This window comes from Pipra filicauda, unplaced genomic scaffold (genome assembly GCF_003945595.2).
Source record: "Pipra filicauda isolate LSUMZ 115617 unplaced genomic scaffold, ASM394559v2 scaffold175_size1500280_pilon, whole genome shotgun sequence".
Classification (NCBI taxonomy): domain Eukaryota; kingdom Metazoa; phylum Chordata; class Aves; order Passeriformes; family Pipridae; genus Pipra; species Pipra filicauda.
The window spans coordinates 593,167-609,704 of NW_024104273.1; the positions used below are offsets into that span (position 1 = coordinate 593,167).

General features: G+C 40.1%; 1 protein-coding gene across 1 annotated transcript in view; it reads right to left on the reverse strand.

The window, feature by feature from the left end:
- Positions 1 to 16,538, reverse strand: part of LOC113984062 (chloride channel protein D-like) — an 83,649-nt gene that overhangs the window by 24,068 nt on the left and 43,043 nt on the right. The window contains 1 exon segment of the mRNA XM_027713764.1: positions 9,515 to 9,669. Coding sequence (XP_027569565.1) covers positions 9,515 to 9,669 — 155 coding nt within the window.

Below are 16,538 nucleotides of genomic sequence, written 5' to 3' on the forward strand. Positions count from 1 at the left end.
TAAAGTAAATGTCTTGTGATCTTGCTTATAACCAAACAGGAAAATGCATCTTCTCTGGATAGAGCATTGCAGAGCAATTTCCAAGGTAAATTCACAAACTCTTGCCATTTGAAATGCAATGACATAATGAGTTTCTCCCAAATCGATGCCAAAAAATCTAATCCAAAATGGAAAAAAAAAAAGAGAGGAAACCTCCTATGAGACAGCTTTTATAAAAGCTTCATTGAGGGCTCCACCCTTATGTACTGTACCAGCCACCTTAGCTTTTCCACTCTCTCTGGTCCAAGAAAGCACTGACTAGTACATTAAAAATGTTTGGGAATGGACAGTGACAGCAGCATACGTTTTAATAATCAGGCACAGATTATCAAATGACCTTTAAGTCAAAATGGGGTACAGAAATTTAGATCTAATAGATTGCAAACCAAGTAAACTAAAGTAATACAGATGGAAAAAAAATATGAAAAATATTTCAGATTTCTCAGTCCCTCCAAGACTCAGGCACTTTCTAGTGGAAAAGTGTAGTTGGGTTATTAAAACATGACATTAGTTACTTGGAGATAGAGATTATAACCTGTTCCCAGTCCAGTAAATAGAAGTTTTTGACACTTTTAACCAGGATTTCAAGCAAAAGCACTTCTCCTTCCAGCTGTACAATCAACTTCATTTGGAAAGGCATTTAATCCCTCAAACTTCAGTGTTCCCCTTTCTATAACAAATCTATCCCTCTTCTTACAGGCCCAGGAATATCTTCTCACAGGCACATTTGGAACCATAATTAATTTTTCATAAAAATAATGTAAGCTACAAATTTCTACAAATATTCATAATTAAAAAAAAAAATTCTTTAACTAAGCGCCTTGCTTTCTACATACCATTCATGTGCAGCACGTGTTTTTTCCTCAGTTATGACTTATGGCAAGGACCCTCCACTACAAGTGCAGCATGTGTTAAAAATGAGACCATGAATGCTGGTATTACTTTCTGCTCTTCCAGGCAATAAGTTGTTGTCTCTCTGCACCTGACGGTGTATTTATAGTGAAATGCAGTCAATATATACACCCACAGCTGGGAATGAATTTTGGGGGTGTGTGACTTGCTCTTTCTTTCTCCTTTCTTCTTTCTCCCCAACACCAGGACTCAGCTTCCTCTGTTTTTTTCTGTCTAATGTCACTTTCATCTCCCATTCACCTACTGTCACAGCTCCACATATTGAGTGGCACCAGCTAATAAAACTATGCTTGTTGCTTTATGGCTTTTTGGGTAACTACTCCACTGTAGCCTTTTTCTTTTTTTTGCCTTACTTCCACTGTGGCTCTGCATACACAGTGTACTGAAGAAAAAAAATCTCCCTTGTGATTGTGTGAAATAACATTTAACAGCTTCACAAAACTGATACTATTTCTAAAAAGGGATTTTCATTTCTCAAACATGCTGAAATCCATTGAAGTATTTGGTGCCATCTGTTTCTTCCTTTAAATAAATGTTTCCATCATGGCAACCACTATGACAAGCTACCAATATTTATGAGGAACAGAAAAAGTGACATATATGTGAACAGCAAAGAGAATCCACTTCAGATTAAGGTGAACTTGGAAGGAATACCTAGTGCCAGAATGAGGATGATATCCTTACATGTAACTCAGGAATACTGAGGTATAACTATTACATCAATGGATGTCTGTATTCCCACATCCAGCAAAGACCCTCAGGGGATTTCAGCCTCCTTAGAGTCAGACCCACCATTTCTTGAATGAGTTCAAACAGTTGTTCAATGACATCTTCATGAGATCAGCCGCACAGCTGGCTTTCTGGTGAGGTTGGCTGGCTTTAAGTGGAAACTGTCAGTATCTGCCAAATGGTGGCCAGACACCAGAACAGACTTTCTAATTAGTGGAATACCCCATCTGATGGCTGGATGTGATTTGTCTCTGTATGTATGTGCATGCTCCACCTGTGTGCTACCACATCTGAGGGTTGCGGTGATACCCATACAGGCAGCTTGTCGTCCCAGGTGAATGAGAAGGGAGTCAGTCAGTCTCCTTCTCACTGGGCCAGCAGAAGCCATTTCAAGTTTCTCACAGCTGAAAATCACCGTGTGCAGGTTTTACGTAAGGGCCTGTTGGAGCCGGAGCGGCTCGTTTGCTGCCCACCAGTGAGCTGTGAAACACAGGTTATTAGTTCCAGATGCTGCTTCAGCGCCTTTCCTTCTGCAGAAAGTGTGCAGAAGTCACTTCTTTTGGTTTCACGGGACACCCCAGAAATGGAAAACACCACCAAAAGTCACTGTGGATTTATTATTCCTCCCTCAACATCAGGCAGAAAGTCTTGTCCGTGAGCTGAAGGGATCTCTGTTACACTCACTATAGACCTTACAGTTGATTCACGATGGACCTCACAGCAAGAACCAGAACCACATATAAGTTCCAATCCATTGTCACTGCATGTCCAATACATGTAACAGGTGTGCCAATCCCATGACAGTCCCATTCACACTCTAACAGGGACCTTGCTTTGGACAGGAAAGAGAAGTGCCTTGTGACAGAAACCAGAGGAACACAACAGCTGCTTCAAAACTCACTATATTTGATCTACCTGTTCATGTCTCCAAACTTTCACCCTAAGGTTTTGACCAACTGCACGAAACCTTTCAAACTTCTTCTAAGTTTGTTTCTCCTAAAAATATCACTACAGGAAAGTAATTTTTCTTGCCACTTCTGAATTATAATAAAAGCAAATCCTGTAACTGCATCTATCTGACATTTATGGTACAATACTCACTTGTAAATTCAAACCATTTTCTTCTTACCACACTGCAATTACAATCAGTACATAATCTTGGTAGAACTCACCATTTTCATTTTGCATATTTGGGGGCAGGGGCAATCCAGCTTTAATTGTTCATGAAACAAATGGGGCAACAGAGAAGCTGAGCCTGCAGTTTTCAGACATATCAGAAAATATAATTTCCTAGAGCCTAAACATTCCAGTGTAAAACGTTTTGGGCTCATGGAAAGGTAATTGTGAAAATATACAGGTCCTGTGTAAACATAAAGTATTTACGAGGTCCTTCAAGGATTTCTATCCGACAGATTTTTGGCTTGTCTTCACTATCCTAGTATTCATCCTTCTATTGTATATACTGGTAATGAGGACTGCAGTAACTACCAATACACCTCCAAGTGCAGTAGGTCAGCAGTGAGCTATTACTCAGCCTCCAGCCTTTTCTATCAAAGGAGAGTGGTGCTGGCCAGGTCTCCATGATCCCTCATCTTGGCCAGCTCCACACTTGCTCCTCATCCTGCAACTCCAAACCTGGAGAGCACAGCACCAGCTCCAGCTGTCATCCTGGATATTTTAGGAAAGGGACCGGCTAAGTTCAGGAAAGGTTTATTTTAGGTTAGAGGAAAGGTTATATCTGGTGGTATTTACTGTAGCATGGGAATAGCAATTTATTTGTTCAGAATCTGATCTAAAAATAAACAGTAATGCAACCAGAATCTTGGTCTTCTTTGTATGGTTTCACCAATCTAAATAAATAAAGTCATTTTGATTCATGTAGTACCTTTAAGTAGTAGTTTCATTAAATAGGCAAAATTAGAGCAGGTAAAAAATTGTCTTCTAGGCTTCTCAAAAAATTTTGCATTTATATAAAGCATTTTGTTTAAGACATTGACAATACTTGGAAAGAGACTCTGAAAGCCACTTAAAGTATATAGGCACTTTTTTCTCTCCTGTAACTGAGAAGATTGAAAAATGAATTGGTCTGGTCAAAGCAACACAAGGAAATGGGGCAGATCTAAAACCAGAACTCCTCCTGCTTCCCTCCATATAGTCTTCCTCTTCCTGTCTCATCTGAATATTCATAATAATAAAGATTTGCATATGACTTTTTTCCCAAGAGACATTATTCAGATTTGGACACTGAAATCACTTCATACTAAATTTGAAATTTTGGGTTGAAATTTAACAGTAGAAAAGTCTGAGAAAATAGTGTCTCTGGACTCTGAGGATTAAGGCTGAAAAGGCCCATTAGTTCATCTTTGTAGATCATTCAGTGTCACTGAGTCTTGCTTTTCCCCAAAATCATATAAAGAGAGAGAATCAGATCTCCTGAAAACTACAAAGCAAGCTGGCATCAGCCTCCTGCTAGGTTGAGATCGTGAAGGGAGACAGGCTGGACTGTCCCAGAGAGAGCTGTGGGAGCTGCTGCAGGGACAGGAGGGAGCAGTGAGTCTTTTCACCCATCCCGCACAGGCACCACCAACACCACATTGAAAACAAGGCAGGGCTGTGCCACTGGTCCTCCATGTACATAAAGTAGCACCTGGCTCTGCCGTAGTATTTTTGTCAGTGATTGTTTCCACTGTTTATGGCTCCCACAGCTGCTTCTCAGCTAAAACTCAAAATCCAGCACAGGAGAATAGGTAAAAAAAGGGACTAAAAATGGTTCTTTGCCATGTTTTCTTAAACCTGACATAGAGGCAACTTAAAGCCCAAACGTGATTTTAATAAATCTAACCCACATCTCAACACCTTCCCTCCATCTTTTCTGTGGCAGCCAGGGTTTTCCCCATACAAAGCATGGCCTTGTTACAGCCCCTTTTTCCTTTGTACAGGCAGAACAGGATCCAGCTTCCACCACAAGCACTCTACAAAAGATGGGCTGGATGCCCTCTGATGCAAGTATATTGCCAAGTCCACCCTCTAATGATGTCTCTCGGGATGAAAGCGCCAAGCAGCCATGAAACACACTGGCTTCTCAAAGAGGCAAGACAGGATGTACCACATGGTGAGTTGTCTTTGAATGATCACTTGTGTCAGCAAGATGAGAAGGGAATCTTTTAGCATAGTAGTTGCTAGCCTAGGCCCAAACCAAAAGTACCATCCTCAAAGTCTGGTGATTTTCAAAATCCAAAGCCTCATCTAAAAAAAAATCACTAATTACCCCCAAATTTAATTACAGGCCAAACCAGGACCTTGGAACCCAAATAACCCTCAAACTTGGGTTGGTTCAAATTCTGGATCCAATGTCTGCGGTGTGGGCTAAGGCAAAGCTAAAAGGGAGAAAGAAAAAAAAAATAGCCATGCTCCATGGATCTTTAATACAGGGCCACCTCTGATGCACTTTAGAAAAATATAATGAGACCACTATAATATATATTCCAGCCAAAATTCTTGGCTCCCAAAACCAGCTTTATATGGTATGCAATAGAGAAACACCCAGGAGACACTATAAGAACTTTGACAAGGCTAATATTAAGCTAGAACAAAACAGAACTACTGGCACCAACTCCACTCAGCTCTTAAGTAAACTTGTCCCATTAAAAAGTAGCCTCTAAGATATTTTCTCTCTGAAGTGTATAGTAGCTTATAAAAAGCAGGAAGGGTTGCCAAGTCATAGATGTGTTCAAGTACTCCTTACCCTCATTAAAGAACATTCCCTGGCAGCCAGCAGCTTTGAGTGTTCCAGAGAACCAGATTTTATAAGGGGGGTGTTTACAGTGGTGTGCAATGTAGCTGGAAATCGCAGTCCACTGTAGCAGCCCTGTACTAGATACAGCTGTGTTTGGAGCCTTATCACCCAGAGCACAGAATAAAACAGGCAGGGTGATCAATGAGGTTCCAAAAACATAATGAGTATTAAGAAAATAAATCTCAAGCCTTCCTGCTCCATAGGAAGCAGAGCATCCAGAGATGCCAGTGCCTATATATAAATTAGGCAGTGAAATACCACTGAGGACCCAGGTCTCACTTCCACGAATTTTGTATATAACACTATTTACAGAGATGGCTTCAGAGTCAGCATGTACATAATGTAGCTTCTTAATGTACCCATTGACTTCTACAGCAGTTAGGAGTTAAATTCCTTTGTGGAGCTGGTCCTTAATGCTGCCCCCACCTTGTTCATCTAACATCTATTTTCACTTCTCCATTCAGTGTCTAACACATCTTATGCCTGGAGACATTATTCAGCCATGTAACAGGAATCAACAAAATTATCATATACAGAAGGTCTTTCCATTCTTAACATCAATGAAGAACTGGGAAAGGGAAGATCCACACTTTCTCTCTAACAGTATAAGTGCTGAGGACATAAAAATATGTGTTCTCTTAAGTCTCTCCTTTTTCCTCTCTCATTTTTCCTCTCTGCACTGTTTTCCAAAGACTTCTCAGTTTCAGTTGAAGAAGGATCCCAATTTATGTGGCATTTCTATGGCATTTAAGCAAGCTGTTAGTTATCTGAATCTTTCATTCTGCATACACAAATAAAATTTATCACCTGTTTATAAATATATGCTAGCTACCAGTTCCCACACAGCTGACCCCTGTCCCTGTTATGGTTTGGGGAATCCAGCAATGCACAGTTTATACATTTTGTGATCTTTCAGAATAATACTGAACAAAGGGCATGAAAAACCCAGCACAAACATAACTGTGTCACCTAATGCTTTCCCAGAGCAAACTCTCAACCAAGCTGACACAACAGAAAGAGGACAGTCTCTGCAAAACGATGTCTGGGTATAGGCATTTGAAAATAAAAATACTCCCAAAGTGTAGCAAATAAGCGTAACATAAAAACAGCAGAGCCTTATATACACTGGGTGGTCACACTGAGATAAAAGAAGCAAACAGGCAGGCTCCCATAGCATCTTATTAGCTGCAGGATTAGAGAGGAAAAAAAAAAAGAAATCTTGGTTTGCAGGAAAAACACATGGAAAGAAAAGTCATTGCCAGGCACCTTTCTGTAGAATTTCTGCTGAAGAACTTCTGTTCAAGTTTCGAGGATGCTCAGAAAAGTGATGAGGAAACAAAGGTAAGGAAACATGTAAAGAGACTAATTCTTTTTAACTGTCTTGTTTAATCTGTGTATTTCCCATGCTAGGTAAAGCAATAAGATCTTGGTTTGGGAATTCTTACAAAGACTGCATGTTAGGCTTCATAATTAATTTCAATTATGACAGTTTTTACTTTAAGAGGCAGACTATAAATCCAGAGTTCCCTTGAGTCAATATTCAGGGTTTGGGATGCCCAATCTATAAGAGATCAAGGGATCGGTCCAAATCCCAGAAGTCTAAGATGGCTGAATGGTGACGCTTCATTTGTTTAACAAATGAAGGATTAACAAATGTTTGGATAACAAGGTAACAGAGTATCCAAGAAGTGTGTTGAAGAGACCAGTGTCATAGAATCATAGAATCACAGAAGCTTTTGGGCCGGAAGGAACCTTAAAGATCATCTAGTTTCAACCCTTCTGCCACGGGCAGGGACACCTTTCACAAGACCAGGTTGCTCAAAGCCCCATCTGACCTGGCTCGGTTATGTCCAACCTAACCAATCATCTTTTAGTTTAAAACTGTTCCCGGTTACCATATCACTACAGGCTCTGATAAAAAGTCTTTCTCCATCTTTCCTATAAGCCCCTTTAAGTATTGAAAAGCTGTAATAAGGTCTCCCCAGAGTCTTTTTTTCCAGGTTGAACAACAACAACTCTTTCAGCATTTCTTCACAGGAGAGGTGTTCCAGCCATCTGATCATTCTTTTAGACCTCCTCTGACCCGCTCCAATAGATCCATGTCTTTCTTGTACTGAGGACCCCAGAGCTGGATACGGTGTGCCAGGTGGGGTCTCTCAGGGGCAGAGTAAAGGGAGAGAACCACTTTCCTCAACCTGTTGGTCACACTTCTTTTCATGCAGCCCCGGATACAATTGGTTTTCTGGGCTGCAATTATACGTTGCCAGCTCATATCTAATTTTTTTTGTCTACCAATATCCCCAGTTCTGGAGGGCTGCTCTTAGTCCATTCATTACCTTGTCTCTAGTGATCCCGGTGACTGCCCCAGCGCAGGGGCAGGACCTTGTGGAATTTCATGAGGTTCAAAATGGCCCACTCCTCCAGCCTGTCAAGGTCCCTGTGGATGGCCTCCTTTCCCTCAAGCATATCAATGGCACTACTCAGCTTTGTGCCATCCGCAAACTTGCTGAGGGTACAGTCTCACTGTCTATGTCATTAATAAGGATATGGAACAGTACCAGTCCCAGTATGGACTCCTGAGAGTTACCACTTGTTACTAATCTCCATTTGGACATTGGGCCGTTGTCTGCAACTCTTTGGATGCAGCCAAACAGCTAATTCCTTATCCATCAAACATTCCATCCAACAAATCCCTACCTCTCCAAATTAGTTAAAAGTCCCTTCAATACAGGATTGTATTGAAGACCTTGCAGAAGTCAGTGGATGATACCCATAGCTCTTCCCTTGTCCAGTAATGCAGTCTATCATAGAAGGCCACTAGATGAGTCAGGTATAATTTGCCCTTTGTGAAGCCATATTGGGTGTCTCAAATCACTTCCCTATCTTCCAAATGCCTTGACACAGCTTCCAACAGGACCTGTTCCATGATCTTACTGGGCACAAAGGTGAGGCTGGGTGGTTGGTAGTTGCTGGGGTCTGCCATTTTATCCTTTTTAAAAAATGGGTGTGGAGTTTCCCTTTTTCCAGTCACTGAAGACTTCACCTGACTGTCATGACTTTTTAAATATAATGAAGAGCAGCTTAGCAACTACATCTGCTACTTCATATATGTATCAGCCTATTCAGACTATGTCTAAGCGGATTTAGACTAAACCTTGGCAGTCTGTAAAGTATCTTTACCAAGTTGTGATACTACATTTTGCTTTAGAGTATTGGTATAGTCTGACCAAGTTATCCAGAAACTTTCTTTAATGCGTTTGGAGAGAAAAAATAAAGAAGTGGGAGGAAAACAAAATTATATATATATATGCCATATATATATATATATTTGTAACAAACATGGGTAGAGCCCTTCCCAAATCTTCGTTTGCGAAGCCTAGCCATGATGATAGATAGATAGATAGATAGATAGATAGATAGATAGATAGATAGATAGATATGTCGTTCAAGTGAATAGGACCTCACTCTGAACTAGGAAAGCAGTTATAATTATTTCCATGGGCTTGTCATCTAATTGGAATACCATGGGAAACTTTATGGCTTCTTCCTCCCTGTTTTATCTGCCATGGTACATATAGAAATCACCCATAATGTCACAGATTGTTCTTATTTCCTCCTACCACATCCTGGCAATTTTTCCTCTCATTATAAATACAGTTAGATTATACCTACCATTCAATGGGCCTGTTAAAAGCTTTCAGATACGGCTACATTTAGAAGAAAGTGTGGACAGTCACCAATATTTTGTTCTTCTAAAGGGTCATTTGAATCTAAGAGATTGTCAGTAGACCTCAATACTGGGAGAAAAGACAGTTGAAGTGTTCTGCTTTGGCTGTGGATGTATACTATTCAAATATAAATTTGAAGAGAAAGGAAGTCTCTTTTGTTCTACTTTTACAGCATATCACACCATGAGGAAGTTGTTCAGGATCCTTCTAGTCCTTTTCCCTCTAAGCTCCGCGTTTCAGAGAACCCATACAGCCTCTGTGAAGAACGTGAGAGAGAAAATTTGAGGATCAGCAACATGAGAGACCTCACCATTTGACTCTGTAATGAGCAAAGGATACCACATCCAAGTAGGGAATGCATTTCAGCTTCAGGAGGGATATGTTGAACAAGTCACTAACCACCTTGGCCACCGTGACAGCCAGCATTTTCAGTAGCAAGGACTGGACATCATTTGTGATCTCTACCTAAGGAGAAAACAGAACAAAGGGCTTTCCCTTTTTATTCTTATACCTGCAGATGAAGGCAACAGTTGCACAGGATTGTATTCTTTCACAAGGGAATGGGAAGCAATTCAGTCCACTGAAAGGGGAAGAGTATCCCCCCTCCATCCTAGGGATAGGTAATCAGTCAACACTTCCACTAGAGAATCTTGGCTGATGCAGTAACAGCTCCCCCTCCCATCCCTATCATCTTGAAGTGCAACATTTACATTAAAACTCACATCTGATTCCCATATTTCAGGTGGCTTGTGATAATTTTGATGTATCAGAGAAGGGTAAGTAGAGATGGAGTAGCCAGACTGCTTAAAATAGCTTGGCATTGTGACAAATACTAAAAAATACAAACAAATCCAAATACTTTTTCTTTTTTGCTGAGGTCAGGAGATATAATATTGTTTTCCCATACTTCTGCTTCCTGACAGAGCAAGCTCCTTGTACAAACACTGTCTTGAAGGATGCCAGAAAAGGGATGAAGCAGCTTTCAACAGAAGTCCAGCTCAGGAAATCAAGCAGCAGGAACATCAGTTACCATGCAGGGCAATGTTTGGCAGTACAAGGCATGGTGCAGGCATCCCTGTCCCTATGATCACAAATCCATGAATTGGCACTGGAGCACTAGTTTTAGAAAATAATAGGCACAAATGATGGTATCTCACCTAAAACATCTTTCCTGAGTATACTTGTCCTTTCTACCTGTGTAGCGAGGGTATGGTCAGATGAGTGGAAAAGTATGTAGCATGTTTTAGTACTTTATTCTCCTTGAGCTAATTGTTTTACCTCCGTGGTTGGCTACAACCACCATAACTAAGTGCAAAGGCAGACCAAGTTCACCTGACCTACTACTGCAAATATCTAACAGGTGTGGTAGCAGTGACTTAACAAAGTAGACCAGTACAACTGCCTTTGAATAAAGGATTCATAGTGAATTCTCCTACAAAAAACAGAGAGCAACGTGAATGCAGTTAATGTTGTTTATGCCCAACTCACAATAAAGTCAAATATTTTTCATGGTGAAAATGACTGCACCAAAATATTCCCTTTACGATACCTTATTAAGACTTTTTAGTAAAAACTGATGTCTCCTTTCACATCCCACTATTTCCTCTATCATTGCATCCTATTAAAAAGCTACATTCTTTAGCAATTACCCTGGGACTAAATGAAAATTTTCCTCATAAGACTAAGAGGCTTTCGAATAGAATTTTTTCTCCAATTCAGACAAAGTGAATCACAGCACATGGCCATTTAACAGACCTCATTAGTTTGAGATTGTTAAGTACTCCAAGTATCTACATTCAAAGAATGCCAATAAACACATTTCTTCATGATAAGCTGCAGCAAATGTATCCAGACTTACATTTTAACCCTCGTTCTGTCTCTGTTCTGGGTTGGGAAAGATAACATTCAGGATGATTTACAGCATATCCCAACAAGGGACTCATATGGCATAGTTAGCCATGTACGACAGGGTCATGCAACTGTCCTTTCTGCTTAGACATAGCCAGGGATTTCTAATAACACGACAGCATTCTTTGAATGTCTCTTTAAACCTAGCATTCAACTGTTTTATTTAAAACAGGAACATGTCAGTTAAAAGGAAAACAGCAACTGTGGGATTTTAAGAATTACTTCATCATATCTGCTGCAACTCATTCACACAGATGGATACTCCTTTATTATGGATTCCTTCTAAGGTTTTTTAAAGTATCTTGCTACAGGGAACTCTTCCACAATAAAACCAATATTAAAAGTTAATATAAAAACACTCTAAAAAGCTATAAAAGCACTCTGAAACTCTAAATATAAAAACTTTTGAAACTTAAAAAACATTCTCTAAAACACACTCTGTCTAAAAAACACTCTCAAGTGATTGTTTTAACTATACAGAATATCTTCAGAACAGCAAAAACCAGCAAGAACCAGTCTTGCTTTCCAGTCACCTCTTCTTGGTTTTCATCCTATTTTATCCCTTCCTCCTACCCTCCTATCCTCTAGGAGGAACAGTAAAGCTGACCTGGCCCAGATCGTCATTATTGTTGGAAACATTCAGCATCATTTTACACCTGCAACTGAGAAACCTTCAGGCTTGTGCTGATTTTCCTCAGCCCTGCAGCCTTCCTGAGTGCTGGCATCTGGGGGCAGGATGGCTCCTCTTTACAACAGCTCACTGAATGCTCAGAGCAAGTGCCTCTGGGTTCAGCACTGGACTTCACTTCCTCCAAGAGTTAATGCCTGTTGAGTAGAAATGCTGTTTATCTTTGGCAGGCTAGTATGGCTGAGGTCATTTTAAAAAAGACAGGTTAAAAGCATTTTGAGCAATATCTTTTGTGTGGAAGTAAATTTAAACTTGGGCCAAAATAGAGCTGGTGGAGCTGGGCTGAACTCTCACTACAGATGGAAACTGGAGAGGCAACTTCTGTGAAAGGAAATTTTCTTGGAAATAGGCAATACTGGAGTGAAAACATAAAGCAAATCTGCAGATGACGTAGAAATCAACTATATATTTGAAGAGTAAGCATAAAAAAGAGATAAAATCATTTATAAAATTCCAAGAAAACTTTCCATGAAAATTTAACCCATTATTTGACCTTAAAGTGAAGTTGTACACTAATTATAGATCAAGTTATTTAAAACCAAGCCTAATGAGAAAGTCTTATTTAAAAATTAACTTGATTTCACATCTAGGTACTTGGAGAGCTAGAGAAAATCTTATTTCCTTCTTACTGGGGGTTCTCAAGTTGTGAGGGAACATTTATTAGGCATAAAAGCATATCAAAAACTAGAATTAACTCGAGAGATCAAATAAGAAATGCTGGGGAAGGGAATTGTAACAAAGAAAGATTCACACACAAAAGATGCAGTCACTCATATATTGAAAAGAAAAAGCATGCTGCTCTTAGTGCTGAAGAAGAAGAAAGAATTCATCAAAACCTGCAGCTAAAACCTCAGTCTATTAATGACAAGGATGATGGCAATTCAGCAGCAAAGTTCTCCTTAGGGTATCTTGACAAAAATCAAGAAAGAACAAGTTAATCCAAGAACTGTGATAGATTCAAGTCATCTTATATAAACATATGGACAGGCATGAACCTACACACACATATATGTGCTCTTCAGAGGGCTTTATTAGTATTCCATGGTTAGAGAAGGGCCATCTGCTCCCTGCTGGGAGAGACAAAGTGCAGAACCTCGGGACTCGGCTGCATGAGGAAGTTCATGCTTCGTGAGCTTGGGTGTGAATTTACTGCATATTAGCTACTCTGCACTAACTGCCCATTTGGGTACCCTTGGTGCCTGGAAAGTGAAAACCAGCATACTTCACCTTCAAAAAGGAGCCCACCTAACTCACACAAAAGTACTCTTAAAGCTAACCTGCACAAAAGCACTCTTAGTAAGTACTAGAATCATTCACCCAGGGAATTAATGCCAAGTAACTAGCAGGCTGTAAATTTACACTGAAGCTCTCTGCATGCTAATTCTCCCAGCAGACAGGTCCTTGTGAGCCCAGAACAGCAGCCAAGCAAGCTCAGCCACAGTCCAGCACCATCAGGAGCCCATGCGGTCCAGGGCTGCAAGCTTATGCAGCCTCTCCTTTAAAAATACCTATGTGTTCAAACCAGTTCCTAAAGAATCTCAGAAAGGAACAAGCTATACAGAGTATTACAGAGGGAGACATAAAATATGGGTGGCAAAAGCAGAGAAAGAAGAGGGGGAAGTTAGGGACAGCCATCAAATGCCTACAACTCTTCAGCCATTAAACGTGATGTTTCATTTATCGATACTCGTTCCAAGACTGAATTGTAGGGGCTGCTCTTTAGAATGCAGTTTACTCTCTGTGCATATTGCCAGATTTTTTTTCAGTTTCTTTTGGTCCTGTGGGTGAGGCAGGCTGCGCCAGAAATGTCTTTGCCCAGGGCACCCGCCTATGCAAAGCCAGCAGCACTAATAGGCACTGGAAGCACTTGGCGCTGACACTTCATACATCAGCAGCCTAGTAAACTGTACCTATTTTTTTCAATATTCTCTCTATATACAAAATCTAGAAAAATGTCATTTACACACAGAGAGACTACAATTTATTTATCAGCACAGTTATTCAAACCTCTTTAAACATCTTCTTTGTCACCAGAGGCACTTTTCAACAACCCCCATGGTCCTTAGTTTCTCAGGCCTCCACATCATTATACTCTATTAGGCACCTTCATGTTAGCTCTGTTTTATTATATAACACATAATTATGCATTTCATTAACAGCATCACCAGGCACAGTACATCAAAGGGAGAAAGGCAGCTGCCCAGGAAATTTAAAAAGATGCAGTTTACCTAAAGCTCACTGTTAAAAAACCTCCCCCACTTTCAGTTAAATTTCAACACATTCCAAAGATTTTACTCCAGCTCAGAGAACAGTGTCCAAACAACCTCATTAGATACCAGGCTGCCGATACAGTGAATATTCCGTGAACCCTTGATATTTCCAATAATGTAAAAGAAAAAATCACCAATCAGCTACATAGTGCAAAACAATTTTCTTTCTTCTACTGCAGCCTACAGTGACAAATGCAGAAGTGTCTATCAAAAATAGAAAAAAATACATTTATTTTGTAAGTAATTAATTTCTCAAGATTTGTTCAAATAGAAGAGCTGTCTGAACAAAGAAAAAACCAAAATCTTCTTCCATCACACGGTATAAAAACCATCACCCTTGGAAGAAGTGAACTCCCCAGAAGAAATAATTTTGTCATTCTTCACAAGGTTATGCACACTAAACTGAAAGGCCTGGAATTAGAAAAAAAATTGGAAAAAAAATGAAGTAGCTGCTGGATAAAGGTACAAGGCAGTACGCTTGAGAGTGAGTTTAAAAAGGAGGTGGATGGGAAGTGAAATCTTGGTATTAACAGTCAGATCAAATAGTTTTGGAGTTGAGGCTGCAGCTGTCACAATACACCAGCTCTGAACACAGTTTCTCAGTCTCCACGCCACCAGATTTTGTGGAAGAGTACACATGGCCCCAGGAACGCACCCTTCATTTCTCTCACATGCAAATAGAACTTCCCTCAGTTGAAATTTTTGCTACTATTGATTAAAGACACCAAGAAAAGATTGTTCACAGTCAACAGAACATTTCCAAAGAGTGGAGGGCAGAAAACTTTTGATCATTCTTTTCCTGGAGCAAATGTGCACAGGGTTGCAAGCTAATTACTTCATGTAAAGAATGGAAGGAGACAACAATTCTCTACTCACAGAAGTAAAAGAACTGTTCATGCAGCTTTCTTGAAAACAGGAGTTTATGAAAGTAATGTCTCCCAGAATTAAGTTACATATATTGTGACAGTCATTTCATAACAATGCAGATCTGCATTTCAATGTCTTTAATCTCTGGATTGTCATCTGCTAGCCCTCAGAAACCCGTGCTTTGGAACACTTAAGTCACTTTAATTGCCACTTAATAATGTCCTGACAAACTATGAATTGAAATGCCTTTATCATGGTCCACTATTTCCATCTGGAATTATGCCAAAAGAGGCACCTTCTTCACATATCGATCCAGCTGAATACTCCCTTCCTGAACTTGCATTAATCTCTCCCTTTAAAACTAAGTGAAAAATACTCTTTTCCTGTGCACTTCACCTTTAAACAAATTCTTTATAGTCCCAGAACTACATTCATTAACTCAACTCACTTTACTGTGTCTCCTTATCACTCACCACCATCACCTTTGGAAATTTTTGGAAAAGTGGGATGCCGCAATACAGTAAACATAAATCTCCTAAAAAGGCACGATTGTCATGCTAGCCCCAAAAAGTTATGCACTCAAGTTCCCTCACCCTGCTGAAAATGATTATTTCTTTCAGCCTGAGGCACATGAAGCTGTGCATCACACTCTACAAAGGGCGGCACACCCAGCATAGGTTCACTGTGAGGACATGCGTCCTGCCAAACCCCAGTGCCAGGAGAATTGCACAATTAGTGGGATTCTTCCTCTTCCAGAGCTCTACCCCATTAACTATTCCATGCCTTCACAAGGAGTAGGCAGCCTCTAGTACCCTAGTGCTTAATTGCTGCCAAGACAGAGCATGAAAAAATCTTAGCACACGGCACACACTCTTTAAGCAAAGTAGCTCCAATTAATTGCACTGGTGCACTACTTCTTAATTTACCTTAATTCCTCATATTAAGTGAGCTTTTGTCACGGTTTTCTCTGATGTGAATTTAAATATTTTTCTGAATTTTTCTGAAGCCAACCTGTGAGTTTTTCTGAAGCATTATGTTGATGATTTCCTTGGTAGAAGAGAGAAGATTTTTTTCTAGTTCCAAGACCTACTACAGCAGCAGGACATTGATTACTATAGAGAACATAGAAATACCCAGCACAGCCAAGTAATCCCTGGAAACATATCAAATTCCTTTGAGCCTTGGGAACTTGATGGAAAATGCTATGCAAATGTTTGATCTCTTGTTTTAGTCCCCCAAGGCCTATAAATACACCTGTTTTGACAGATCGCTGCAATGGATGAAAGTGATATCGGAAACAGTATTGGTGATACCAGTGACTCTTGCCAAGATCCCCTGGAAAGATATCTATCAGTAACTTTTTCTGTAATCTGGCTCTTCATCTTACATATACAGCAGACATGAAACCCTGAAAGGAGGTTTCAAAGCTGTGTAAATCAGTGTTGGGAAGGTAACACTGGTGCGTGTTGTGTCAAGTGAACCTTCTATTAACAAAAAAAGCGGCATTGTGTATGTGTGTTGCTGAATATGCCCAAACATTCAGCAGGCTCACATATTACATCTTTTCAAAACAAGCACTGTACTGTATAATAACGCAGTCA